The 24379-nt window shown below is 53.0% G+C and overlaps 3 protein-coding genes across 6 annotated transcripts in view; 2 read left to right on the top strand and 1 right to left on the bottom strand.

Annotated features, from left to right (window-relative positions):
- Stk40 (serine/threonine kinase 40) overlaps positions 1 to 2861 on the top strand; it is a 38664-nt gene extending 35803 nt beyond the window's left edge. The window contains exons 11-12 of one of the 2 annotated variants that reach the window (XR_005285898.2): positions 617 to 1269; positions 1418 to 2861. Coding sequence is in view for 1 of the 2 variants with exons in the window: in XM_038334636.2 (XP_038190564.1) it covers positions 617 to 835 (219 nt within the window). In the remaining variant the exon portion in view is untranslated. Of the gene's footprint in view, positions 1 to 616 lie in introns of both variants that reach the window. The other variant, XM_038334636.2, reaches the window with a different exon arrangement.
- Positions 2862 to 10061: 7200 nt separating this feature from the next.
- On the top strand, positions 10062 to 11715 carry Eva1b (eva-1 homolog B). Of its 3 annotated transcripts, none has more exons than XM_038333720.1 (3): positions 10062 to 10471; positions 10783 to 10869; positions 11070 to 11715. In XM_038333720.1, exons 2-3 carry the CDS (start codon positions 10803 to 10805, stop codon positions 11498 to 11500), a joined length of 498 nt encoding a protein of 165 aa, XP_038189648.1. In that variant the 5' UTR covers positions 10062 to 10471; positions 10783 to 10802; the 3' UTR covers positions 11501 to 11715. The 3 variants fall into 3 exon arrangements, with proteins under 3 accessions (XP_038189648.1, XP_038189647.1, XP_038189646.1); XM_038333719.1 differs by having other exon boundaries at positions 10063 to 10471; positions 10775 to 10869; XM_038333718.1 differs by having other exon boundaries at positions 10071 to 10471; positions 10709 to 10869.
- Positions 11716 to 12485: 770 nt separating this feature from the next.
- On the bottom strand, positions 12486 to 23781 carry Sh3d21 (SH3 domain containing 21). Its single transcript, XM_042055290.1, has 15 exons — positions 23575 to 23781; positions 23419 to 23482; positions 23070 to 23188; positions 22788 to 22878; positions 22584 to 22639; positions 22313 to 22358; positions 22102 to 22202; positions 21916 to 22002; positions 20972 to 21014; positions 14202 to 14286; positions 14057 to 14109; positions 13860 to 13954; positions 12850 to 13745; positions 12705 to 12768; positions 12486 to 12628 (listed from the first exon to the last, which is right to left on the bottom strand). The coding sequence occupies exons 1-15, from the start codon at positions 23779 to 23781 to the stop codon at positions 12554 to 12556; spliced, it is 2082 nt and encodes a 693-aa protein (XP_041911224.1). The 3' UTR covers positions 12486 to 12553.
- Between the last annotated feature and the right edge of the window lie 598 nt (positions 23782 to 24379).

Here is a 24379-nt window from a genome sequence, read left to right as displayed (position 1 = left end):
CAGGTGGACCCGGGGGGGGCACGCCTGGAAGCCCTACCCAGCTCCCATTCACTCCACCCTGAGGCATGTGGGGCATATTTTTATCCCGTTCTCAAAGGAAGTAAAGGATCAGAGAAGTAAACTGATGTGTCCACAGTCACACAGCTTGGCAGCAGGGGAGCTGTACCTTGGTCCCAGAAGCCTGCCCTCCACTAGTCAGGACTTAGAGCTGCAGTCTTGCATTGCCTGCCTGCTCAGGAGAGAGCTCGGCTGGAGGCCATGGTCGGAGAGTGGCTCTGCTCTTATGCCTTGGCACGCATCAGCCCTCAGAGTTCAGAGGCTCTTTTGTGAGGAGACACGCCTGCACCCCCACCCGCATACAAATGTGCACCCCCACCATGGGTGAGGGTGCTAGCGCAACCTGAAAGGTAGAAAACAGACTTGTGCAGCTGGGGCCTCCTGCGGCCACTCAGCCACACAGTGATGGCCAGTTGGCTGGAGGACTTCGGGGCCTCATGCTTAGCCTCTAGGAAGATAGGGCCTGACTCGTGCTGCCTAGGGGGCACGCCCTCAGCACCCCAGCTGCCCAGCCCTGCTGCCTGTCTTTTGTCTTCACTGTGGTCTCTTGGTCTCACAGGCAAAAGTAACAGAGGAGTGTTCCCAGTACGAGTTTGAGAACTACATGAGACAGCAGCTGCTGCTTGCTGAAGAGAAGAGTTCCATCCACGAGGCCCGGGCGTGGGTGCCCAAGCGGCAGTTCGGTAGCATGCCACCAGTGCGACGGCTGGGCCATGATGCACAGCCCATGACCTCCTTGGATACAGCCATCCTGGCACAACGCTATCTGCGGAAATAGTGCCCTCGGCTAGGGCACAAGCCCCAGCACACCTCTCCTCGGGCCACCTGGGGCCCAGCCATCCGGCCTAGTGCCAGGCCCACAGTGCTGGACTGACTCCCAGGCTGCAGCAGGGACAGGGCAGGGATAGGGATAGCCCAGGTCACAGCCAGGGTCAACAGAGGTACCACAAAGCTACCTTTTGGGATGATTGCTTGATTTTTTGTTTTGTTTTTTTTTTTAATCTGAGAATTCTAGATACCTGATCTGCTTTTAATCATGACATTTTAATCTACCTCTCTGTCTCTCTAACCACGCTGTCTCTGGACCGAGTGCCGGGAGGAAAGAGGGGAGCTCAATCTTGCCACCCAGGCCCTGGAACAGCTAGAGCCTGGCCAGGCCACTGCTCCCCACAGTCCATATAAGCTGACCATGCAGCTCGCTACTGGCCCCCAGTAAGCACCCCTTCCCACCGTCCATGTCCCACCCCTCCCTCCCTGGGGCCTGCCCTCAGTCTAAGCTTTGGAACACTTTCACCTCATCTTCCGCCCAATTCAGATAGATTTATTTTTTTACTGAACCCAGCTTCTCTCCCATCTCTAGATTCAGCCTATGGCCACTCTCTGCCGCCAAGCCGGGCTGGATAATGGGGCCCACACCTGTATGTAGGCTCCCTTCTCACCCCCAGGCACCTAGGCGTTCTCTTGCCAGTTCTTCTCTGCTCTCACCCCTGGGCCCTCTGTCTCTAGACGTGGCTTCTCTGTCTCTGCAGCTTTTCTGAGGTGCTGCACATGCGCATTAGCCCTGCCTCCTTCATGTGGTACCCAGGTAACATGGGCGTAGTGTGAAGGGACCTGTGGCCAACTTTGGAGGATGCTCTCTCTGGGCCTGCTGGAGACAGGCAACTTGTGCTCAGAGACCCTCCCACCCACCCTGCTTCAGAAATGTATCTTTCTCAGCAGACCTGGGCAGATGCCTACCTGGGGAGAAGACTTGGAGGGAAACCTGTAGGGACCGGGGACCTACCTGCCTGGCTTGAGAACAGCCCTGCTACCTTTTTGAGCCTAAATTTTGAAGTGGATGCCTGTCTTGCCAGAAATGCTGTTCTCTCCAGAATGCCCCTCCCTTCACTGGACTTGGCGCACCCAGTACCAAGCAAAGACCCGACTCTGGAGGCCTATACCTTGTGTATCCTCAGAGAGCATGTTGGCCCCCTTCTGGCAGGCAGTTCTAGACCCTTCCTGCCCCTTGCTCTCCAGTGGGGGAGACCATGTTTCCTAGAGTGTGACTGCCCTTCACCCCCTGAAAAGCTGACTCACTGTGAGTGACCTTGGGCAAGTTCCCAAACCTCCTTGTGCCTCAGTTTCCCCATCTGGAAAAAATGGGGCCACCTCTTGCCAGCAGTAGCAGGGCCGCCCATGCCCCATCCTCCCCACCCTCTCATCCAGCCCTGGGCGCCTGTGCCTCTGTTTTGCTGGGTCTGCAGGAGCCCTCCTGAGCCCAGCGCCCCAGCACCCTGCTCTGCCCCAAGCTCAGTCATCCAGCCGCTGAGAGTCAGGGCATGGTGCTGGGTGGGGGGGAGGGCTCTTTTCTATATTTATTTGATAATGAAAAGTCTCCTATGGGAGCAGAAATGCAGTCGGCCTGGACTTGTAGCCCACGACTGCCCTCCAGTGAGGCTCTGAGGCCTGGCTGGGGCCCTCCTGGGCGGAGCCCCTGCCTAGTGTCTCAGGCCGGGATCCACAGCCCTCCTTTTAAAAGCAATACCTTCAGGTCTGCAGAACCCATCAGACAGCCTGGTTCCTCCCAAGGCCAACCCTCGGTCTGATGGTATTTCTGGCAGTGCAGACGAGAGGAGGTCGGGGCCACCCTCACTTGTGTCGCACACTGAGAAGTCCTGTTGTAAAGAAAAAAAAAAAAACAAAAACAAAAAAAGAAACAAAATGGAAAAAGTCACAAAAAAGTTTGTATAAAGACGTATTTTTGTACTACATGGGGACTCTTCCTGCATGTCAGCAATAAACTTCCTGATCTGGAGCCACCTGCAGCAATGCCTCTCTGTTCTTGTCCTCTGTCTAGCTCGCCGTCCCTGTCCCAGCAAGGCAGGTCCTGTGGCTCTGGGCCCTGCAACAGGTGCGCTGTGACCTCCAAGCAGCAAAAGCAGGAGGGAACAGGGATGTCCCTGCCTCCTGCCAGTGCCCAGTGGGAGTTTCTGACTTGGTGTGGCCCTGCTTTCTGCCCGCTGTTGGCAGAAGAGTAGCAGGGCCCTGACAACTACAGAGCCATTGGCCCCTCTCTGAAAGGCCTGTCAGAGGTTGTGGTTGCTGGGTGCCATGCACTCACAAGCCTATTCCAGGGCGCTGGGGTAAGGAGCTAGCCAGCACTGGCCTTTTCCTGTGCTGTCCTCGCCTCCTTGGGAAGCCAAGGGGTGCCTGCCTTCCTTCCTTTTTCCTTCCGTGGCCTAAGTTTAGACTGTAGATTGTACTTCCCAGCTAAACCAAGAAACTGAGAGAAGAGGTAGGGTAGACCATCTCCAGCTGGACAGGGAAGGCAAAAGGCACCGCAGCAAATGAAACCTCTCAGACGAGCCTCTTCCCATGACTGCTCTGCCCTGCCCCTTCCCTGCAGCCCACACCCACATAGTCCATCCTGTATGGACCCCTGCCCTGTCTGACCCAAGTCTACCACCGTGAGATGCCCTTCCTCAGCCCACCCGTCAGCTGTTGCTCTGGACCTGGTTTCTATTCACAATCCCTAGCTTTGGGTACAGATGTCTCTGGGACTGCATAGGTCTCCCAGTTCAGCCCTCAAAATTGGTCTGGCACCCAACTGGTGTTCAGAACGTCCTAGTTTGTTTTCTTTTTGCTTCTAGCGTGTAGACAAAACAGCCCTATTTCTTCAGACTGTTTTCTTTCTAAGATTTATTATATATACAATGTTCTGCCTGCATGCCAGAAGGCAGCACCAGGTCTTGTTACAGGTGGTTGTGAGCCACCCTGTGGTTGCTGGGAATTGAACTCAGGACCTCTGGAAAGAGGGTATTGCTGTTTTGCCTGCATGTATGTACCACTTATGTTCCTGGTGCCCACAGAGGCCAGAAGAGGACCTCAGATCCCTGGACTGCGAGTTATAGGTGATAGTGAGCCCTCACATGGGTGCTCAGAATTGAACCCTGCTCCTCTGGAAGAACAGCCAGTGCTCTTAACCTCTGAGCCATCCCTCTGTCCTCTGGTTTACTGATCTCTTGGGACTGTTTAGCCTTTACTAATTTTCATGTTTTGTTTTTCCAACTCTATATAATAAGCAAGCTGAAGTTTCTCCATCCAAGAGCCCAGACCACCTGATCCCAGATTTCTGTCCATCTGTATGTCTTCTCTTCATCCCCTTGCTTCCCCAGTCAGGTCTGTCCCCGAAGCTGTCCTGGATGAGGCTCATTCCTGTCTCTCACACTCCTCCCTGTAAACCCCAAACTCACCTTGAATCTGGCCACTGTAACTTCCACTGTGAGTGGCAAAGCTCTTGTCCCCATCCCCCTCTTCCCTACGCCTGACAGTCCAGGTGCCACAGGGACTAGAGTGAGCCACCTAAAACTTAGGTTTAGCCAGATGCTGTGGCATATGTCTGTAATCCAAGATCTCTGACCTCTGATTTTGAGACCAGCCTACATCGTGAGTTCAGGCCAGCAAGGGTTACATATTACATAGTGAAGCCTGGGGATGTGATTCGCCTAGCTTGCATGAAGCCCTGGATTTGGTCCTCAGAACTACATAAATTGATCCCATGCCTGAGATGCTAGCATTGGAAATGGGGAGAATCGAGAGGATCAGAAGTTCAAGGTCATCTCCAGAGGTCATGAAACTCTCAAAAACAAAAATTTAACAACTTTTGATCAAAATAATTAAAGTATAAAATGTCAAGGAAGGAACCAAAGAGATGGTACAGCAGTTAAGAGCCCTTAATGCTCTTCCAGAGGACCTGAGTTTGGTTCTTAGCGTCCACATCAGGTGGCTCACGGCTGCCTGCTCTTCCACCTCCAGAGAATGTAATACCCTCCTTTGACCTTGGCAAGCACTGGACACACGTAGCAAATATAGACATATATACATAAATAGTTTTTCAAAAAATAAACTAAAACTGGGCAGTGGTGGTGCACTTCTTTAATCCTAGCACTCGGGAGGCAGAGGCAGGCGGATCTCTTTGAGTTCGAGGCCAGCCTGGTCTACAAGAGCTAGTTCCAGGACAGGCTCCAAAGCCACAGAGAAACCCGGTCTCAGAAAAAAAAAAAAAAAAGATGGCTTAATTGTTAAGAGCACTCCTTCCAGAGGACCCAGGTTTGATTCCTACACAGTGGCTCACAACTGTCTAAACTGCAGTTCTCTGAACTCTTCGGGCACCAGGCAGGCTCATGGTACATACACGCAGGCAAAACACTCACTAAATTAACAAGCCTCCGTTATAGAGCCTGCCATAGTGATTGTGTTAGTTAGGTTTCTGTTGCTATGATAAAGACCATGACCAAAAGCATCTTGGGGAGGCAAGGGTTTTTTGTTGTATTTGTAGTCCATCATCAAGGCAGGAGCCTGGAGGCAGAAACTGAAGCAAAGCCATGAGAGAATGCTGTTTTTGGCTGGAGAGATGGCTCGGCGGTTAAGAGCACTGACTGCTCTTCCAGAGGACCCGAGTTCAATTCCCAGCACCCACATGGTGACTCAACACTGTGCTGTATACATAATAATTTTAAAAAAATGTTTTCTGGGCTGGAGAGATGGCTCAGAGGTTAAGAGCATTACCTGTTCTTCCAAAGGTCCTGAGTTCAATTCCCAGCAACCACATGGTGCCTCACAACCATCTGTAATGAGGTCTGGTGCCCTCTTCTGGCCTGTAGGCATACACACAGACAGAATATTGTATACATAATAAATAAATAAATTTTAAAAAAAATGTTGTTTTCTGACTTGCTCAGATTGCTTTAATACTCCCTAGGGTTACCCTTCTAGGAGTGGCATTGCCCACAGTGGGCTGGTTCCTTCATCAGTCAAGAAAAGGCCAAGCTGATGGAGCCATCTCTCCAGCCCCTCAGTGGAGTTTCTACTTCTCAAATGACTCCGCCTTGTCAACAAAAAACTAGCCAGTGTAACTGATCCATGTTAGCCTTACACACAAATACACCACAAACCATGACCCTCCTTTTCTTATCTCCAGGAACTCAAGATAATTTTTTGTTTTTTGTTTTTCAAGACAGGGATTTTCTTTGTAGCTTTGGATCCTGTCCTGAACTCGCTCTGTAGACCAGGCTGGCCTCGAACTCACAAAGATTTGCCAGCCTGATCTACAGAGTGAGTTCCAGGACAGCCAGGGCTACATAGAGAATCTCTATCTGGAAAAAAAAAATACCTCCCCCCCCCCCCAAAAAAAAAAGGGAGGGAAAAAAGAGGAAAGGAAGGAAGGAAGGAAGAAAAGAAAGAAAGAAAGAAGGGAGGGAGGGAGGGGGAGGGGAGGGAGAGGAGAGAGGGAGGGAGGGAGAGAGAGAGAGAGAGGGAGGGAGAGAGAGAGAGAGAGAGAGAGAGAGAGAGAGAGAGAGAGAGAGAGAGAGAGGGAGGGAGAGAGAGAGAGAGAATACCTGGGAGACTTTAAGCTCAGCAGCCTTGGGCTCCTCTGAACACAGTTCAGGTGTGCTGACACCAAGGCACCTTTCCTTCCCTGAAGATTTCACCTCAGTGCTGCTGGTTTCTTCCTAATCACAGCTACTTTCTCAGCTGGGCCAGACCAGAGACAGCAACGGTTTCACTGAATTGGTTCTGGACTCTTGTTAAACATGACTGATTCTTCAGCCCCAGCTGACCAGAAACCACAGGTTCTTAGTTCAAACAAGGACATGAACAACCAATAAGAGGGTCTGTCTCCCAAACCTCCCTCAGAAACATCGCAGTCTGATGGAGGACTTTTCTGGTTTTTTGAGACAGAGTGGGGGGAGCCTGAGTGTGGGCACAGCAGCCAAGCACAGCAGCCAGGCCAGCCACGGCTGAAGTGGGCAGGGAACAGGCCCTTGGCTGGATAAGCTAGAGCCCCGAGGCCTCTTCCAGTCTGGACCCCTCAGCTCCCTAACCTGCCAAGACCTGCCTTTCCTGTTTCCTCTCTGAACCTTTCCAAGATGACAAATTCCTGTCCCAAGCAGATGGGAGGGCAGAGATGGGCCAGCCAGAGGACAAGTTTCAGGAGAGAAGAGGAGGCCTGGCCCACTAGGCAGAATCTGCGGGTGGATGGGCAGACGAGAGATTCCAGCCATAGGGGAGAAACAAGCGACCAAGGGACCAGAGAGAGCACTATGGCTGGCAGAAGCAGGCAGCCAGCCACTGTAGACAGCTATCTCAGCCAAAGGCTTTACCTACCTTCTCCATAACCCTCCATTGACAGGGTTTCTCTGTAGCTCTGGAGCCTGTCCTGGAACTAGCTCTCGTAGACCAGGCTGGCCTCAAACTCACAGAGATCCGCCTGCCTCCGCCTCCCGAGTGCTGAGATTAAAGGTGTGCGCCACCACCGCCCGGCTCTTCTCAGAGTCATCGGGGCCATGGCGTCACTTCCCATGCCGAACAAGGAGCTGGCTGTAGAAGGTAACAATCCAGTAGTGTCCGTCCCTCTGCAGGGTCCAGCAGCCACCTCAACACTCCCTTTGTTTCAGCAAGGCCTCCATTTCCCCAAGGCTGAGTCGCATCTCACCCAGATATGGACACGCATTTGCCTCCAGGCAGAGACAGATCTGCTAGGCTTGGTTAAGCAGACCATTGTGCAGTTTCACCGAAAGCTATCTCAACCCTCACACCACGTTCATACCGACCCCACAGAGAACAGGTGTGTGCCCCACAAACGGAGGGACAGACTCCTCCATACACAGAGGGGGACAAGCTAGGCTGCAGCACACGCTAACATTTATGTAGTCAGCAGACCATGTTCCTCAACACTGCTGGGACCATTTGGAGTCCTGGCCTCCAGCTGCTCTTCCCTGCTAGCGATCTTTACTTTCCTTCTGATTTGAGTTACTGAAAGCTGTGTCAAAGTTGTTTACCAGCTCTGCTTCACAAGCACGTGTTGCCTTGGCCTTGAGGATCAGAGGATAAGGTTTTCACCTGTTGGCCTCCATGGTGCTATTGAATAGAGGGCTTCTTACCAGGGACTAGAGGTCCGTGTCTCTGTCGGTTTCAACCTCCAGCCCATTGCCCGAAGCTCTCGAACTATATGGTGGTGCATAGAACGCAGACAGGCATTGTGTGCTGCAAACACATTCCCAACACTACTTCTGTATGTGTCCAACTAGCTAGTCACACATGCCTTGGAGAAGCAGGGATGCACAGTGGTCGTCCACAAGCATCACTGATGGTACTGAAATGTTGCCCCAGGCTGGTATTGATTCTGGTGCTAACTACCTTTTAGCCCTATATAACCCAAAGGGTCACAGCTTTGCTGGTTTGCGTTGAGGACTCCTCCCGAAGATCCGTCAATGTCAGTATTCAGAGCTCAGGCTGTAGACTCCATCCTCCCTGTTCTCTTGAACTGGGTGACCCACCTATTCTCAGAATGCTAAACAAACCCATCTGGTCTCTCCTTGCTGGAAATGGTATTTGGGGGCTGGGGCTACATCTGCCTCTCTAACACCCACACCCAGGTATCTAATCTGATATCTAAAACCTGACTCTCAGTCCTGCCCCACCCCCTGGAGAAAAAACAAAATGAACAAACCAAAAAACATTGCTCCTCCCAAGACTTTGCTCTCTTGTACAGCCCAAGGTCAAGGCTAAATTCCTCTTCCCTCCAAACCACCTCCACACAGGAACTTCCTTCACCTGCCTCCCCCCACCCCTCCCTGAATACATGCCAGCCTGCTCCCTGCTCTTTCTGTCTCTGTCCTTGCCCTGCTGTGGCCAAGCCTGTCTTCATGCCACTTCAGGAGTCTTTCCAAAGTGTGGAGTGGGTAATGACACTCCCTTACTTAAGACCCCAGGGCTTATCAATTCACTTACAATGACATCTGGGCTCCCGCAACATCGCCAGCATGGTCTCGCACCAATCATTCCCCTATGCCCTTGCCCCACAGATGCTAGCTCTCTGCAAACCAGGAACTCCACTCCTGCTCCTATTCCTTATGTCTACCTAGATACTCTCCCCCAGGGGGCATGGGTGCCCTCTCCTCAGGACCCAGGTCTTTCCTGGGGGTGTTCCCCATCACAAAGGATTCCATCCTCTGCTTAGCACCTCAGTCCAAGAGTGCCTGCCTCCTAAATACTTTATATAACCTCTTTATTCTGAATCTCCATTTTTAGGAGCCAGGCATCTCCTAACGGGGTGGAGTAGGGTGTGTGTGTGGGGGGGGGGTGTTCTCATCCCACATTGAAATGCTGAAGCAGCATTATATGCAAATAGGTAAGTACACCTGGGCCAAAAGAGCTCTGTATGCTCAGAAAGCAGACTAAATAGTCACAAATACACCCAGGTGTGAATCAGCCCACTTCTTCTTTCTCCATCTCCTCTTGCTCCCTACTTGAACCCAGGCTGGCCTGGGGGAGTGTGTGTGGGGGTGGTCCTTCAGCTTGGACTGGGAGGGGGTTAATGGCCCTCAGGCCTCAGGCAGCGCCTACAGCTATGTCTGCAATTTCCTCTCCCCATTCTTCCCCTCCTCCTTCCCAAGATTCCCGCCAAGAAGGCCTCCCCCTCACCCCAGCCCCAGCATAAGGAGGGGGAAAGGGGGGGTAGCCAGACGACAAGGCAGAAAGAAGAGCCCAGCTGCAAATCCCCCAGCACACTTCTGTGCAAGTCTTGAGCCCAGGTGGAAGCACACGTGTGAGTTTGGGCAGGTCCAGCCGGCAAAGCAGCGAGGACGTTCCCTGCACTTGCAGAGGCAGGGGCCGCGCTGGGGTCCGCAGTGTGCCGGGGCCTGGCTCACCGCCGAGTCCTACAATCATTGACCTTGGGTGACCACAGCAGCTGGACACACTCAGGCCGGCCACTGGGAGGAGGGGCTGAGAGGTCCTCTCTCCCCGGAGGACCAATGAGGACGTGGAGGTGATGGCTTACTCCGCTGGGTCCACCAAAGGGCTGGAGGGATGATCGGGTTTGGATCCGCCCCCATCACAGGAGGAGCCAGGCACAGGGAAGTAGTTTGGAGCCTGCGCCCTATAGTCAGAGAGTTGTGGGTTCAAGTCCTAACCTTGTGGCAAAGATCTTCAAGATCTTTATGACTCAGTTTACATCATCTGCAAATTGGAGGTTTAATGATAGCCACATTTAGGGTTGGTAGGCTTACAAGAAGGAATGTCTATGGGGGGTGGGTACCTCCGGCTCCCGGGCCTTAGGGATGTTTAGTTAATGATGTTGTTGTTAGTACTGGCTGGGGCAGCCCCTGTGAGCGGCCTCCCCAGCGGCTTCCTGTAGGGGAGCAGGGGCCGCCCCCTCTCCCCTTCCTCCAGGCGCTCTTCCTCCCGCCTCTCCGCCCCGCCCCGTCCCTCCTCTTTCCTCAGAGGAAACTTTCCGCCGGCTGGTCCATCGGGGTGTCCGGCCGCGCCACGGTGTGAACCGAGTAAGGCGGACAGGACGGCCCGGCCCGGGTATATGCAGCCCCCGGAGAGACGCAATTGCCGGGGGCCGCAATTGCCGGAACGCTGACGGGTGAGTTAGCAGGGCTGAGGCCCCGCAGGCGGAGGGGTGCAGGAGGGAGGCGGCAGGGGAGCCCGAGGCACCGCCTCGTCCTTCCGTGCGCTGGGCCTCGCCTGGGACCCCACGAAGGGGCGGAGCGTGTGCGGCTTCGCCGCTGCTCCCCGGGATGAAGGGGCGTCTGCGGGGAAGCAAGGACTCTCTGGCAGAGCCCAGATCTGTGACCAAATGAGGGGAAATGCTCTCCTCCAGGGTGGAGGAGCTGCCCATGAGTGAGCGCCCTGGGCCCTGGAGGACCTGACCTGGCTGACCTCGCAGGCTTACAGGCGAGCTGCGCCCCAGCAGCATGGATGCCCCAAGGAGGGATATGGAGCTACTCAGCAACAGCCTGGCGGCCTATGCACACATCCGAGGTGAGGGCCAGGCCTTGGAGAACGGAGCCGGTCTCAGAACCCAGGCAGCCCTCCACTCCCAGCTGCTCAGTCCTATCCCCAGATGCCTGTCCCCTGCTGCCCTTCTCTTCTGTGCCCCAAACTTAGGCCCTGGATCTCTCCCAGATGGGCCGACTCCAGCCTGCCAGGCCCCCCTATGACCTCCGCTCCCTGCTCCCTAGCTAACCCAGAGAGCTTCGGTCTCTACTTCGTGCTGGGCGTCTGCTTCGGCCTGCTGCTGACCCTGTGCCTGCTAGTCATCAGCATCTCCTGCGCGCCTCGCTCGCGGCCCCGGACCCCTGCTCCGCGCCGGGACCCTCGCAGCAGCACCCTAGAGCCCGAAGATGAGGACGACGAGGATGAAGACACCATGACCAGGCTGGGCCCGGATGACACACTCCCGGGCCAGGAGCTGTCCACTGAGCCCGACGGGCCCCTTAGTGTCAACGTCTTCACGTCCGCAGAAGAGCTAGAGCGGGCACAGCGGCTGGAAGAGCGTGAGCGAATCCTGCGGGAGATCTGGCGCACTGGGCAGCCAGACCTGCTGGGCACCGGCACGCTCGGGCCCGGAGCCACGGCCACAGGCACACTGGGCCGTATGCACTATTATTGACACACGACCCACAGCATGGGTCCCTGAGTACTGGACGTGGGACTGAACCCAGTACTGCCCCAGGGCTTTAAAACTGCCTCTGCTCCAATTCTCCTGGTGCTATTGGGCGTGGAACGCCGCCTGCTAAGCACTCTTTACTGGGCAGGTGTGGGTGGGGGAAAAATGCCAGGTCCCACCTTCTCCTCCTGGTAGTAATGAATGACCAATGAAAGCTAGTCACAGAGACTCAGTCTCGTTTAGTTGCCGCTGCTTTCAGCAGTCCCCCAGGCTCCGGTTTTGCAGGGGAGTCCCACGGATGTGGGTGTCACTGCTTTTGCTGGTCACACCACCTCTGGGGGTCCATCCAATGCATGCTTGTGCTCACTTTACAGACCAAAGAATTAGACCGAGACATGCCTGTCGTACTTGCACACGGGACAGTTATTACAGGCATTCCTTACTAGCCAACACTTGGACAAATGTCACCTAGTCCCCTGCCCTATAACCTGCCTGGGATATCACTGCAATCACCCAGGGATGCCTAGGGCTCAGACCTGGATGTTAATTCTATTAGACCTGGTGCCTGAGCGAAGCCAGAAGTTTGCTTCTGGGCCGAGTATCATTCCAAGTGAGTGGACACAGGTCCCTTGGGGCAGACGCCAAGTGGGAGGAGCTGCTCCCCCAAAGGCCGGCTCCACCCCTCTAGCGCACAGCGGGGTTCCTGAATCTAGGAGGGTCTGGGCCCCTCCACCCTGCATCCAGCGCAGGGAAGGCCTCCGAAGGAGACTACAACCCCCACCCCGCCCCCAACCATCCGGTGGATAAAAATAGCCTTGCACAGGACTTGAGAATGGTAATGGGAGCCACATGTTGGCCAGATGTGCCCGAGAGAGCGCGCCAGGAATGCGGAGGGTGGTTGCTGGCTGGCCCCGCCCCACACGGACCAGGCTGGTCTATGAGTTCAGTTTTTATTTCCTTGGAGTTTCTCAAAGTTGTGTGCAAGGGCCGGGGTGGCCCGAACAGGATAGATAGACTTCCCTCCAGGTCGGGCTGAGGTTCCGCCTGAGCCCTCCCTTATTCCGCCGGCTGTGTTTCCGTCTGTGTCTGCGCCTGTTTGAAGGACTTCTTGGTCCTCTGCATCGTCCGAACCTAGTCAGGAGAGGGCATCAGGGACCGGAGTCAACAGCTACCGCCCTTCCCCCTCCTGGGTCTGCATTGCACCCACCTCTAGCAATTCGATCTTCTCATTCGCGGTCTTCAGCTCCTCCCAGACATCATTCATCTTCTGTCTGTGGATACGGGGTTCAGGTGAGACACTGGACCCTTCCCTTTGTCTCCCGCCCCGCCCATCTGCATCACCGCCCACTTACTCCAGTTTCAACGCCAGAAGCTCCAGCGCGCTCTTTAGTGACCCCACCTCTTCCTTTAACGATGCTACTTCCACAGCATCTGCGCAGGCGCTGTCCCTCTTGCCTTCGGAGGAGGTTAGTGGGACCACGGGATGAAGTGTGGGAGCTCCTTCAGGGACTGGCATCCATTTGATAGTATGTGGTACTTGGGGAGTGGGGACTGACTCTTTTGGAGGCACTTGCTTTTGGGGACTCCCTCCTTCAGAAGGCAGCTCTTTGGGGAGTGGTTCTTTCGGAGCTGTCTCATCTTTGGCTGGCCGACCCTTCACGGCAGCCTCATCTTCAGGCTTGGAGTGGGCTGGGCAGCTGTCCCCCTGCCCGTGTTTCATCTTACAGCAGGACCTCTCTGAGGAGTCAGACGCTTGAAAGTGCTGTCCTGGCACCTGGATGTTATTTGGAGGTGCAAGAGACTGGGACCCCTGTGTGGTTTCTTCTGGAGGCAAATGCTGGCACTGAGTGTTGTCTCTAGAAGGGTCCTCTCCAAAAACCATGTGCTCTGGGGTCAAGATCTTTACTAGTGCGGGGGCAGTGTCCACAGGAAGGGCTGCCTTCGGGTCAAAGATTTCATCCTTAGTTGGGGCTTTTAGGGCAGGGGCTTCATCCCCAGAAAGGGCACTCCCTGTAGTGACAGCCGTGTCCACAGTGGTATTCTCTGCAGTGGGGATTTTGTCCGAATCCAGGGCTTTCTCTGGAACGCAGTTCTCTGGAGTGGAGACTTTGTTGGGAGCTGGGTTCTTCTCTGTGCCAAGGGTCTTATCAGGAAGCCGAGTTTTATCTGGAGTGGCAGTTTTATTTGTGGAGGGGGCCTTTCCTGGGCTTCTCCGGTCATCCTCCTGTGGTGATGGTAGGGATGGGGTCTTAGGTGGAAGCTGGTTACCTTAAAGTAGCTTCCTTGTTTCCCTTGGGATCTTTTACCCTTGTAAAACACACCTGTGGGAACCATTTCCTTCCAGTGATGCCCTCTCTCTCACCTGACTCGACACTGAATGCTGTTGAGAAGCCTGGGTTCCGGGTCGCTTTCTCCCAGGTTGCCTTGCCCCCCGACTGAGGAAGCTGCCATTGAAGCCTATGAAAGTAGAACTTCAGAGACCCAAGCTCATCTCTGTCCAGCAACACCCCGCCCCCACCCCCCAATCCCTGTCTTCTACTGTAGGAAGTGAACCCTTACCGCAGTCTCGGGAGGGGCATTTCTGGCTGTCCCCACTGGGTGTGGAAGATGTCCTGGAACACATCTCGGTCAGCAACAGGAGACAGGCGTGGAAGGGGGTTCTCCTCTGCATCCCCCTCCTCCCCAATGCCCTCCTCCTCCTTACTTGACTTTGCTAGGTGCTGAGGCAGCTGCTGCCAGCCTCTTGACAGATGTTCTGGGCATCAGCTTTTTTGATTCCTTAACGGGAGCTGGGAGGAGAGAAAGGAGTAATGTCTGTCTGCTTATGTCCCCGGGCACGCAAGGGTGATGGGAGATGAATTCCATCTGATTTTGAGAGCTCACCCTGGGCTTAGGGAAGCATGGAACATAAGGGAAGGCTTTGTGGGGGCGCTAGCGCTCTATCCTGCCTGCCAGGTTTTGATCCCCTCTTTGAAGATCTGCCTGTTCCCTGCTTGGTGCCCATAAGGAGTTCTCTGGTTCAGACTTCATTCTTTGTTGGACCAACAACCCCTCCCCCCACACACACATATATCTTTTTCCCAAGACGGTCTTACTTTGTAGCTGTGACTGTCCTGGAACGTACTAAGCTATCTCACACCTTTTAAATGATCCTACCCAGTCTTAGGGGTTTAATCATCATCAATAATCCAGTAAAGCCCAAATCTCCATCTCTGTGACCCTTGAACGCTTGTCATTCCAGCTGCCCTCTCGAGAACCAAGGTCATGAGCTCAAAGAATGACTCGATTACATAGAGACCACCGAGTCTCAGAAAACCAGATCATTTTGGAGAGCTGCCAGCACCAACTACATGGCATCTAGACGCAAGTTCCTGCTTCCCACACTCTAGCCCCTGAGCTTTCCTCATTTCTGCTGTTCTCATGCCTCCCACGTGCTCACCGGCAGGGATGAGGCAATAAGAAGGTCTTTGATTCTGTAGACCAGGCTGGCTTTGAACTCACAGAGATCTGCCTGCCTCTGTGTCCTGAGGGTTGGGATTAAAGGTGTGCGCCACCACTGCCTGGCCTCATCTTTTAAAATTCCTTACATTGCAGTTCTAAAAAAATTCAGCAAGAGGTGGCTCAGGAGTTAAGAGCACCGATTACAGAGGGCCTGGATTCAATTCTCTACACCCACATAGCAGCTAATCAGGTGCTCTTAACCCCGGAGCCCCACTTATTGCTCTTGCAGAGGACCCAAGTTCAGTTCCCAGTACTCAACGTGCACGGAGATTTGTCTCATAGCAACCTATAACTCCAGCTCCAGAGTGACCCACAGCCTCTGGCCTCTGTGGGCACCAGTACACAAACACAAGATACACCAGAAAGCATATATGGGGGGAGGTGTTTTTAGCTTTTTTTCCCCTCCCAGAGAGGGTCTCTACATAGTCCTGGAACTCACTCTGTAGACCAGGCTGGCTTTAAACTCAGATCCACCTGCCTCTGTGTCCTGAAGGCTGGGATTACAGGTGTGTGCCACACCCACTAAGAATGGATATCCGTGCTCTGAAAGAGGGTCTCACTGTTGTTACCCAGGCTGAGCTGACGTGCTCCTCCTGAAACATGCGAGTAGCTAGAAATCTAAGAGTAGCCATGACAGCAGCAATAGTGTACAACTTTTCATTTTTTGCTGTTGTTTTCTGTCTTTTGAGGCAAGGTTCCTCTGTGTAGTTCTGGCTATCCTGGAACTCAAAAAAGCTTTTTTTTTTTTTAAAAAAAAATATTTATTTATTTATTATGTATGCAATATTTTGTCTGTGTGTATGCCTAAAGGCCAGAAGAGGGCGCCAGACCTCATTACAGATGGTTGTGAGCCACCATCTGGTTGCTGGGAATTGAACTCAGGACCTTTGGAAGAGCAAGCAATGCGCTTAACCTCTGAGCCATCTCTCCAGCCCTTAAAAAAGCATCTTTTTGAGACAGGGTTTCTCAATGTAACAGGCCCTGGCTGTCCTGAAACTCTGTGTAGACCATGCTGGCCTTGAACTCACAGAGTACAGGGATTAAATGTGTGTGCCACCACCTCCCAGCACAATTTTTGACTTCTAAGTAGCCTGATATCTATTTGTGTACTTATATGCATATATGTGCATTTGCCCAGGCATGTGGGGCAAAGGATGACGTAGAGGAGTCATTTCTCTCCTACCATGTGAGTATCCAGGATCAAACGCAAAGTCAACAGGCTTCGTGCCTCTACCTGCTGTGCCACCTCACCAGCCTACAGTATACAGACTTCAGTGACCTGGAGTCATGGTACATGCCAGTAATCCCAGCCTCCTCCAGGAGGTGAAGAGAATGAGAATGCTGGGAGTTCAAGGCCAGCCCGGGCTATGCTGTAACACCTTGTCTAAAATAAATATTAAAAAAATCCCAACAGCCAGGCGTGGTGGAGCACACCTTTAATACCAGCCAGCACTTGGGAGGCAGAGGCAGGTGGATCTCTGTGAGTTCGAGGCCAGCCTGGTCTACTTAGTGAGTTCCAGGACAGCCAGGGGCTGTTATGAAGAGAAACCTTGTTTCAAAAAAAAAAAAACAAAACTACCAAACACAATGGTCAGAGCAAGCCACATGAAGGTGGCAATGACAGCAATGACAGTGGAGGGAGTCCCAAAGGCAGCTACACACGGTGGCATCCACATCAGCAGACAAAGCCACTTCAGTACACGGCACACACTGACTTAACATGACAGCATGTTAGAATAAGCACAGACTATAATTACCAGCTTTATTTCTTGCTAGTAGTGTAGGAACTTGGGCAGGTAAACTCTGTTACCGTGTTGTACCCGTGTCCTCATCTTCGAGACAAGGATAACAATATGCACCCAAGGGCTGTGCCAAGACTCAGAGTGAGTCAATACTAAGTGTTCAGCAGACATAACTCACTATAGGTAACTCTGCACCCCGCTGCTGAGATTTGGCTAAGTGATTTGTAGGGCCCTCCCACCTGAGAGCAATTCTATACTCCTGAGGATAGTTTTCTGACACTTTGGGATTTAAGAGGGTAGGAGAAGGTCTGAAGAGATGCCTCAGCAGGTAAGAGCACTAGCTGCTCTTTCAGAGGACCTGGGTTCGATTCCCAGCACCCACATGACACTTCACAATCATCTGTGATTCCAATTCTAGGGGATCCAACACACTTCTGGCCTCCATGGGCACCAGGTGCCAACAAGGTGCAAAGACACACATACAAGTAAAACATACACACAAAATAATTTAAGCAGAAAGAAGAACACAAATAGAGCCAGGCGGTGGTGGTGCACGCCTTTAATTAGCCCCAGCACTTGGCAGGCAGATCTTTGTGAGTTCAAGGCCAGCCTGGTCTACAGAGTGGTTTCCAGGACAGCCAAGGATACACAGAGAAACCCTGTTTCAAAGAAAGGAAAAAAAAGGAAAATAGAAGTGAGGCCAGAAAGTGATGTCCTGGTTTCATTTCTGCTGCTGTGACACAGGGAGGAAGGGTTTGTTCAGTTTCCAATTCCTCACAGTACTGTGAGGAAGCCAAAGCAGGAAACTTCAAATCCGCAGACAAGCGCAGAGAGAAAATAAATACGCAGTTCCTTCCTTGCTTGCTGTCAGCCAGCTTTCTCTTATGCTGCTCCAGACTCCCTACCTAGGGACAGCGTTACCCACTATGTCAACAATCAAGACAGCACAGGTGATGAAGTGGGTGACTCTGCTCTGGCTCCTGAGCTTGGGGCCTGTGAGGTGAAGCCCTGCTCCCTTAGCTTACCAACAGGCCTAAAGCTCAGCCACCCCGCGTCACTTCTCCTAGGGAAAGCCAAGTGGCTGGTGGGAACTGGTGTCCTCCAGCGCCTGGCAGAAACAACATCAAACCCTCCCGGAAATCTTCCCAAAGGCTTCCAAGGCTCCCACAGCTAAGATCAAGGCATGAGCTCACAAAGGTAAAAGGCACACAAAAAGGCAGGCTGCTGTGAGCGGTCAGCAGGCCCTGCTTAGTGCACACACTGGAATTCTCAAGCGGGGAACGTGACACAGCTTAGGTAAGAAATTAGGATGCAGAGGCAACAAAAGGATTATCTGGAAGAACCGGCTATGAAAAGCAAACAGAAAACTGCGTGACTACAGATGACCACAGCATTCCTGGAAAAATACACAATGCAAGCCCATGACCTTGTACATGTGTACATGTGTACAGACAGGATTTACCGTACACGTACAAGTTAAACAGCGGGGTGAATCCAGCCTAAAGTTAGAGAATCGCTAGATGAGAAGCGGGGTAGGGGTGATATGATCCAGACCAATGTTCTTGGTGAGGCGGCGCCCAAGTCCTCTCCCAGAACGGCAGCGAGGAAGATGGACAGAGGATAAGATGGGCATCTGTGTGCTTGCGACACTGTCCAAGGCAGCAAGGAAGATGGACAGAGAACAAGATCAGCATCTCCGTGCTCCCAGGATGGCAGCGAGGAAGATGGACAGAGGACAAGATGAGCATCTCTGTGCTCCCCAGACGGCAGCAAGGAAGATGGACAGTGGACAGGATGGGCATCTCTGTGCTGTGACACTGTCCAAGGCAGTGCGGTAACATGAGAAGTGTCTGCTTGATAGTGTTCCTCCCTGGGATTGCTCATCCCTTCTGTCCAATGGTGCACAGAGTGGGTCTGCAGTGCTGAGTTGGGGAAGGGGTGCAAGTGTGGTTTCAGTGGCTATGAGGAGCCACAACCTCTCTACTCATGTGACACCCCTCCCACCCTCCACTTGGGTTGGGCAACACAACCAACCCAAGAGCAGTGAATGGTACTTCATCAGAAAACAAAACACTGCATCAAAGGACAACATTAACAAAGGATGCCTGGGCTCGAGAGACAGCTCAGTAGGTAAGAGCACTGGCTGCTCTTTCCCAGGCCAGGGCTTCAATTCTGGGCCTCTACCTCACAACTATCTGTAAGGCTAGTTCCAAAGGATCTGGTGCCCTCTTCTGGCTTCCACAGGTACTGCATGAATGCAGTACACAGCCATACATGCATGCAAAATACCCATACACATTACAAAAAAAACAAAACAAAACAAAAAACAATAACAATAAAATCGTTTTTGGTGTACTGGGGGTTGAGGCTAGGGTGTGCCTCATGCTTGCCAGACAAGGGCTCTATCACATAGTTTAGCGTTTCACCTTTAATCCTAGCACTCAGGAGGCAGAGGCAGGCGATGAGTTCGGGGGAGGGGGGGCAGCTGACCTACAGAGCTAATTCCAGGACAACCACCGGGGCCACACAGAGAAACCCTGTCTTGAAGAAACAAAACAAAGGAACAAAAGCTTCTAGACAAGCCAGGTATTGATGGTGCATGTTTTTAATCCCAGCACTAAGGAGGCAGATGCAGGTGGATCTCTGAGTTTGAGGCCAACCTGGCCTACAGAGCTAGTTCCAGGACAACCATGACCACAAAGAGAAACTATCTCAAAAAAAAAAAAAAAAAAAAAAAAAAAAACCAAAAGAACAAAAGCTTCTAGGCACCACGAGGCCCCAGAGGAGTGCAAATCCAAACCACTAGACACCTTGCTGTCCACTAGCATGGCTCTAATGAAGACATTAACAAGCATCAATTTGAGTATGGAGAGACCCTGAGAGCTTCATACACTTGCTGGGAAGGGGCGGGAGGACCATGAGTTCAAGGCTAGCTTGGACTAAGTGGTGAGACTCTGTCTCAGAGATCCGAGGACTGGGATGTAGTACGGTGTCAGAGCATTTGCCTAGCATGCGCCACACCCTGGGTATCCAGCACTGAATAAGGGTGTGGTGAGGCTGAGAGTTAGCTAAGTGGTCAAGAGCACTGGCTGCCATTGCAGAGGACTGCAGTTCAATACCCAGCATCTACATGGAAGCTCACAACCATCTGTTCAGAGGATCCGACACCCTCTTCTGGCCTACACGGACACCAGGAACATATGTGTTGCACAGGCATGCATGCAGGCAAATCACCCATATACATAAAAATAACTAAGCCCCCTACCCCCATACAGGGTTTCTCTGCATAACCTTGGCTGCCCTGGAACTCTGTAGACCAGGGTGGTCTCAAACTCAGAGATCTGCCTGCTTCTGCCTCCCGAGTGCTGGGATTAAAGATTTGCGCCACCACTGCCTAGCCAACATTTTTAAAAATATCCTCTCAGAGTTAGGAATGATAGTTTCCTTCTGAAAAGACTACAATTCCCACCTTCCCGTGAGGGCGGCCAAAGTCATTTTCATGACTCTATGAGGGGCCACATCCCATCTTCGGTAGGCATTTTGGCCATCTGCACACGAGATGACAAACATGCCCAGTTGCCGTGAATAAACATTATTCTGCTAAAGATCAGACCAAGTCTCTCTTCCGTCTCTCTGCCTTTAAACAATCTAGCGTCAGTGAACTCCCGGAGCCATGTCCTCTCCACCCCAGATTTATCTCTATGGACTTTGAAGCATACAGCTAGCACCGTGATATAGTTCAGTGGAAGGCACTGGTCTCATTTGTGCAAAGCTTGGGTTTGATCCTTACTACCTCCCCCACCAGCAGACACGCCAGCGGGGCTACGTGACAGTCGAGGCCAAGAACCACACAGAAGCATTAGCATATGAACACATACAATTGGACTCACACAGGAAATCCCACAGCTCTGACAGGGGCCTTGACCCTTCCCTCCCTCCCCGGCCAGGGCAGGATGTTCCTATGGTATACTGAACTAGTGGGGAACTATGAGTGTTTAGGAACAACTGGGTCAGGGCTGGAGAGATGGCTCTGAGGTTAGGGGCACTGGCTGCTCTTCTAAAGGTCCTGAGTTCAATTCCCAGCAACTACATGGTGGCTCACAGCCACCTGTACTGAGATCTGGTGCCCTCTTCTAGCCTATTGGGATACATGCAGATGGAACAGTATGGATGATTAATTAATATTGTTTCATAGAACAACCCCTCAACCCCATGCTCCCCAGGCACTCACGTGAATCCCGAGATATAATTTTCCGTGGGACCAGCTTCCTGATCTAGATGAAAAAGAAATATGAGAATTTAAGAAGAAGTTTCAAAACTTTTAGGTCTAGTCTCATTTAGGGGTGACCCTCTAGCTGTGTTTGTTCAAGGAGTTCCATAATGCCTGTTGCTTTATTCTTTGTGTGTGTGCGCACGCGTGTGCGTGCATGTGCAAAATGCATGTACTAATGTGTAGACAAGAGGTTGACATAGGCAATCTTTTTTCTTTTCTTTTGGTTTTTTGAGACAGGGTTTCTCTGTAACTTTGGAGCCTATCATGGAATTCACTCTATAAACCAGGCTGGCCTCGAACTCACAGAGATCCACCTGCCTCTGCCTCCCAAGTGCTGGGATTAAGGGCAGGTGCCACTACCGCCCGGCTGGGAATCTTTCTTGATTCCTCCTCTTGTATCCCTAGCTGTCCTGGAACTCATTCTTTAGACCAGGCTGGCCTCGAACTCAAGAGATATGCCTGTCTGTCTCCCGAATGCTGGATTAAGGGCATGTGCCATCACACCTGGCTTTCTGCCTAATTCTTTAAGGTAGTCTCCCAATCAAAAGCAGAGCTCACCAATATGGTTCCTTCTGCCTCGCTACCTTCCTGAGGCTAGAAACACAGGGGTGCTGCCATGCCCATTTGCCATTTCTATGGGTTCTGGGGGATCTGAACAAAAACACTTGATTCCTGACTTTTTTTTTCCTGGTTTTTTTTTTTTTTTTTTTTTTTTTGACAAGGTTTCTCTGTGTAGCCCTGGCTGTCCTGCTTTGTAGACCAGGCTGGCCTCATACTCAGGGATCCACTTGTCTCTGCCTCCCCAATGCTGGGACTAACGTGTGTGCCACCATACCGTTTCCCGATTTTTTTTTTTAAAGAAGTCTTTCCTCTGCCTTCCCAGTGTCTGGTTCAATACTCACAGGGGGTGGAGGAAGCACGAAGTTGTCTGGAAACACTCCTCTTCTGCCTTGACACTCGCCTTCCCACCAGCCCTTATCCTCTGTGGTCTGGTTGAGGAACAAGGCAGCAGGGAGGTGAGCCTCGCTCAGGTCCCTCTTGCCTGGGTCCCACTCCTTACCCTTCTGTGCCTCCTATGCCTCTCACACCTTCCTCAGAACTTTCACCAGGTCCCCCTTGTGCAGCGCCAACTCATCCGGGGCCTCAGGCTGGTAGTCAAACAGGACCCTGCAGGTCTCTGGGCAGGAGACTGAGAGGAGGCATTCTATTGTGTAGCCTCCCCCAGTGGCTCCCACCCACAACTTACCTGGCTCCCCTCCCACATGGCAGGGTGTGTCGATTCTTTGGCTAGACGCTCACCTGTCCGCAGGTAGTCTGGAGGGCTGTCGTAGGTCAAGTTACTCAGCTAGAAGGGGCAGAATAAAGGAAGCGGAAGATGAGCCTGAAGCTATTTCAAGAACTCACTGGGCAGAGGCAGGAGGATCTGTGTGAGTTCAAGATCAGCCTGGTCTACAAAGCAAAGTGAGTTCCAGGATAGCCAGGGCTATTAGGGTTACACAGAGAAACCCTGTCCTGGAAAAACAAAACAAAACAAAACCTCATTGGCTGTGCCTACCCTGATCCAATTTACCTTAGGAGGCTTCGGTGGATTAGGGACGACTGAAGGCATGTCTGCGGTTCCCAGGCCTGGAGAGGGACAATGAGGTTAGGGAGGTTCTAACTGAGCTAGGTTCTGGGAGAGGGCTAATGGGACAACAGGGTCAGGAAGGTCATTGGGAAGATCACTGAAGATTGCAGAGTCTGGTCCCAGGGAATCACAGGGTCACGGTCTCACTTGGGGGCCCACCGTCCAGCAATTCCACAAAGTTGGATGGGAAGGCTCCCAACTGCCCGTTCTTCTTCCCCAGCCACCAGCCGTCCTCAATCTGGGGAAGGGGAAGGTTGTGGGAGCATCTGGGTCTGTCCAAGAGTCACTGGAGTGTCGACCCTTGGTTCTGCCCAAGGACAGCTTCCTCCCCTGCTGCCTCCCTCCCCATCGCCCCCACCCTCACTTCACTCTCTTTTGTGTGTGAAGAGCTCCAACATCTCTCCAAGTCCTCTCATCGCACCCCCTCACCTCCTTTATTACTTCCACAATCTCCCCAGTTTGAAGATTCAGCTCGTCTGCCTGCTCTGGGCTGTAGTTGAAGTTCACTTTGCACCATCTTAGGGGACCCTGAGAGTTGACGGGGTGACCTAGGCCAAACAAGCAGGGGGGCAGCTCGAGCAAGAAGCCCTGTCCACAGCACTGGGGAAGGGGCCGACCCCTGAGCACGGCCTCTAGTAGCTTTAAGCCCCGCCCTCTAGCGGAGCATTGTACTTGGAGCCAATCAGGGGGCTGCACAGTAGCCTCGCGGCCCCTCCCGCAGTCGTTACGCTCCACGCGGGCAGCGAGCCCCCACGCGCCAGCCTAGCGCCAGACTCACCGCGGCGGCGGCGCGCGTAGCGCGGTCTGGGCTCAGTGACGCCCCGCAGGGCCTCGGGAATCTCCTGGGAAGATCGCACGGAGGCGGCACTCAGCGCATGGCCCGGAGCGGGACCCGGCCCGCTCCCCGCACTGCCTCACCCGCACCAGGCTTTACCTGCACCAGTCTCTTGGGAAAGAGACCTTGGCGGCCCTGCAGCGTCCCATGCAGCCAGCCCCGAGCGGTCCCTGCGCGAACCTGCCGGACCACATCCCCTGGCGCCAGGCTCAGCTCGTCCTCCGTCTGCGCACGGTATCTGGCCAGGACCAGGACCTCTGCGGGCGGAGGGCGGGCTAAGAAAGGCTGGGGACCGTCCCTGGACATTCAGAACTACCCCGAGACCCGCACACATACCCATGATTTCTGGGGACCCCTGCACAGCCTTGCGGTCAGGCCGGCGGTTGAGTATTGGGAATGCAGAGGGCGGGCCGGGCTGCTGGGCTGTACATTGAATGAGGCGGAGTCTCAAGTCATAGGTCAGGATCCAGGTGCTAGGAGTGGGCGGCCTGGCTCAGCAGGTTGGGCCCCAGTTCCAGGTCGTCATTCAGGGTCTCGGCCCAGTTCCAGAGTAACAGCTCCTCCAAGCTCTCTTTCACCACTGCTAAATTCTACAGTCTCCTAACCTAGGCCAGACTTAACGTTTTTTATACATTTCCTGGCCCACCCTCTACTGGCTTGCAAGTTCTTAGCTGCAGGGGAAGGTGGAGAAAGGTACATACCAGGGCGGGGCCATTCCGGAGAAAGCACCCCACGAGAAAGTGGTGGCTCCTGTCTCTAAAAACTATGGCTGGCAAGAGTCTGAAGGTTAGGGCCCTCCCTCCAATGGGGGTACTAGTTGGGCTAGGCTCATCCGTAAATAATCTTCCGACTGGGTGAATATACACAAAGGCTGAGCCAGTTTATGGCAGCCTTGACCCCTGCC

Source organism: Arvicola amphibius, chromosome 6, assembly GCF_903992535.2.
Source record: "Arvicola amphibius chromosome 6, mArvAmp1.2, whole genome shotgun sequence".
In the NCBI taxonomy this organism is placed as follows: Eukaryota; Metazoa; Chordata; class Mammalia; order Rodentia; family Cricetidae; genus Arvicola; species Arvicola amphibius.
Note: the sequence above shows the minus strand (reverse complement) of the source record. Positions and strands in the feature narration are given on the sequence as shown.

Excerpts from the sequence above, each read along its gene's own strand:
- Eva1b (XM_038333720.1), top strand. The coding sequence starts at position 10,803 with ATGGATGCCCCAAGGAGGGATATGGAGCTACTCAGCAACAGCCTGGCG. Across the intron at positions 10,870-11,069 it reads GGCCTATGCACACATCCGAG|CTAACCCAGAGAGCTTCGGT; the intron begins GTGAGGGCCAGG and ends CCTGCTCCCTAG.
- Sh3d21 (XM_042055290.1), bottom strand. The coding sequence starts at position 23,781 with ATGTCCAGGGACGGTCCCCAGCCTTTCTTAGCCCGCCCTCCGCCCGCA. Across the intron at positions 22,879-23,069 it reads TTGTGGAAGTAATAAAGGAG|ATTGAGGACGGCTGGTGGCT; the intron begins GTGAGGGGGTGC and ends CCCCTTCCCCAG. Across the intron at positions 21,015-21,915 it reads TCGTGCTTCCTCCACCCCCT|ATCAGGAAGCTGGTCCCACG; the intron begins GTGAGTATTGAA and ends TTTTTCATCTAG.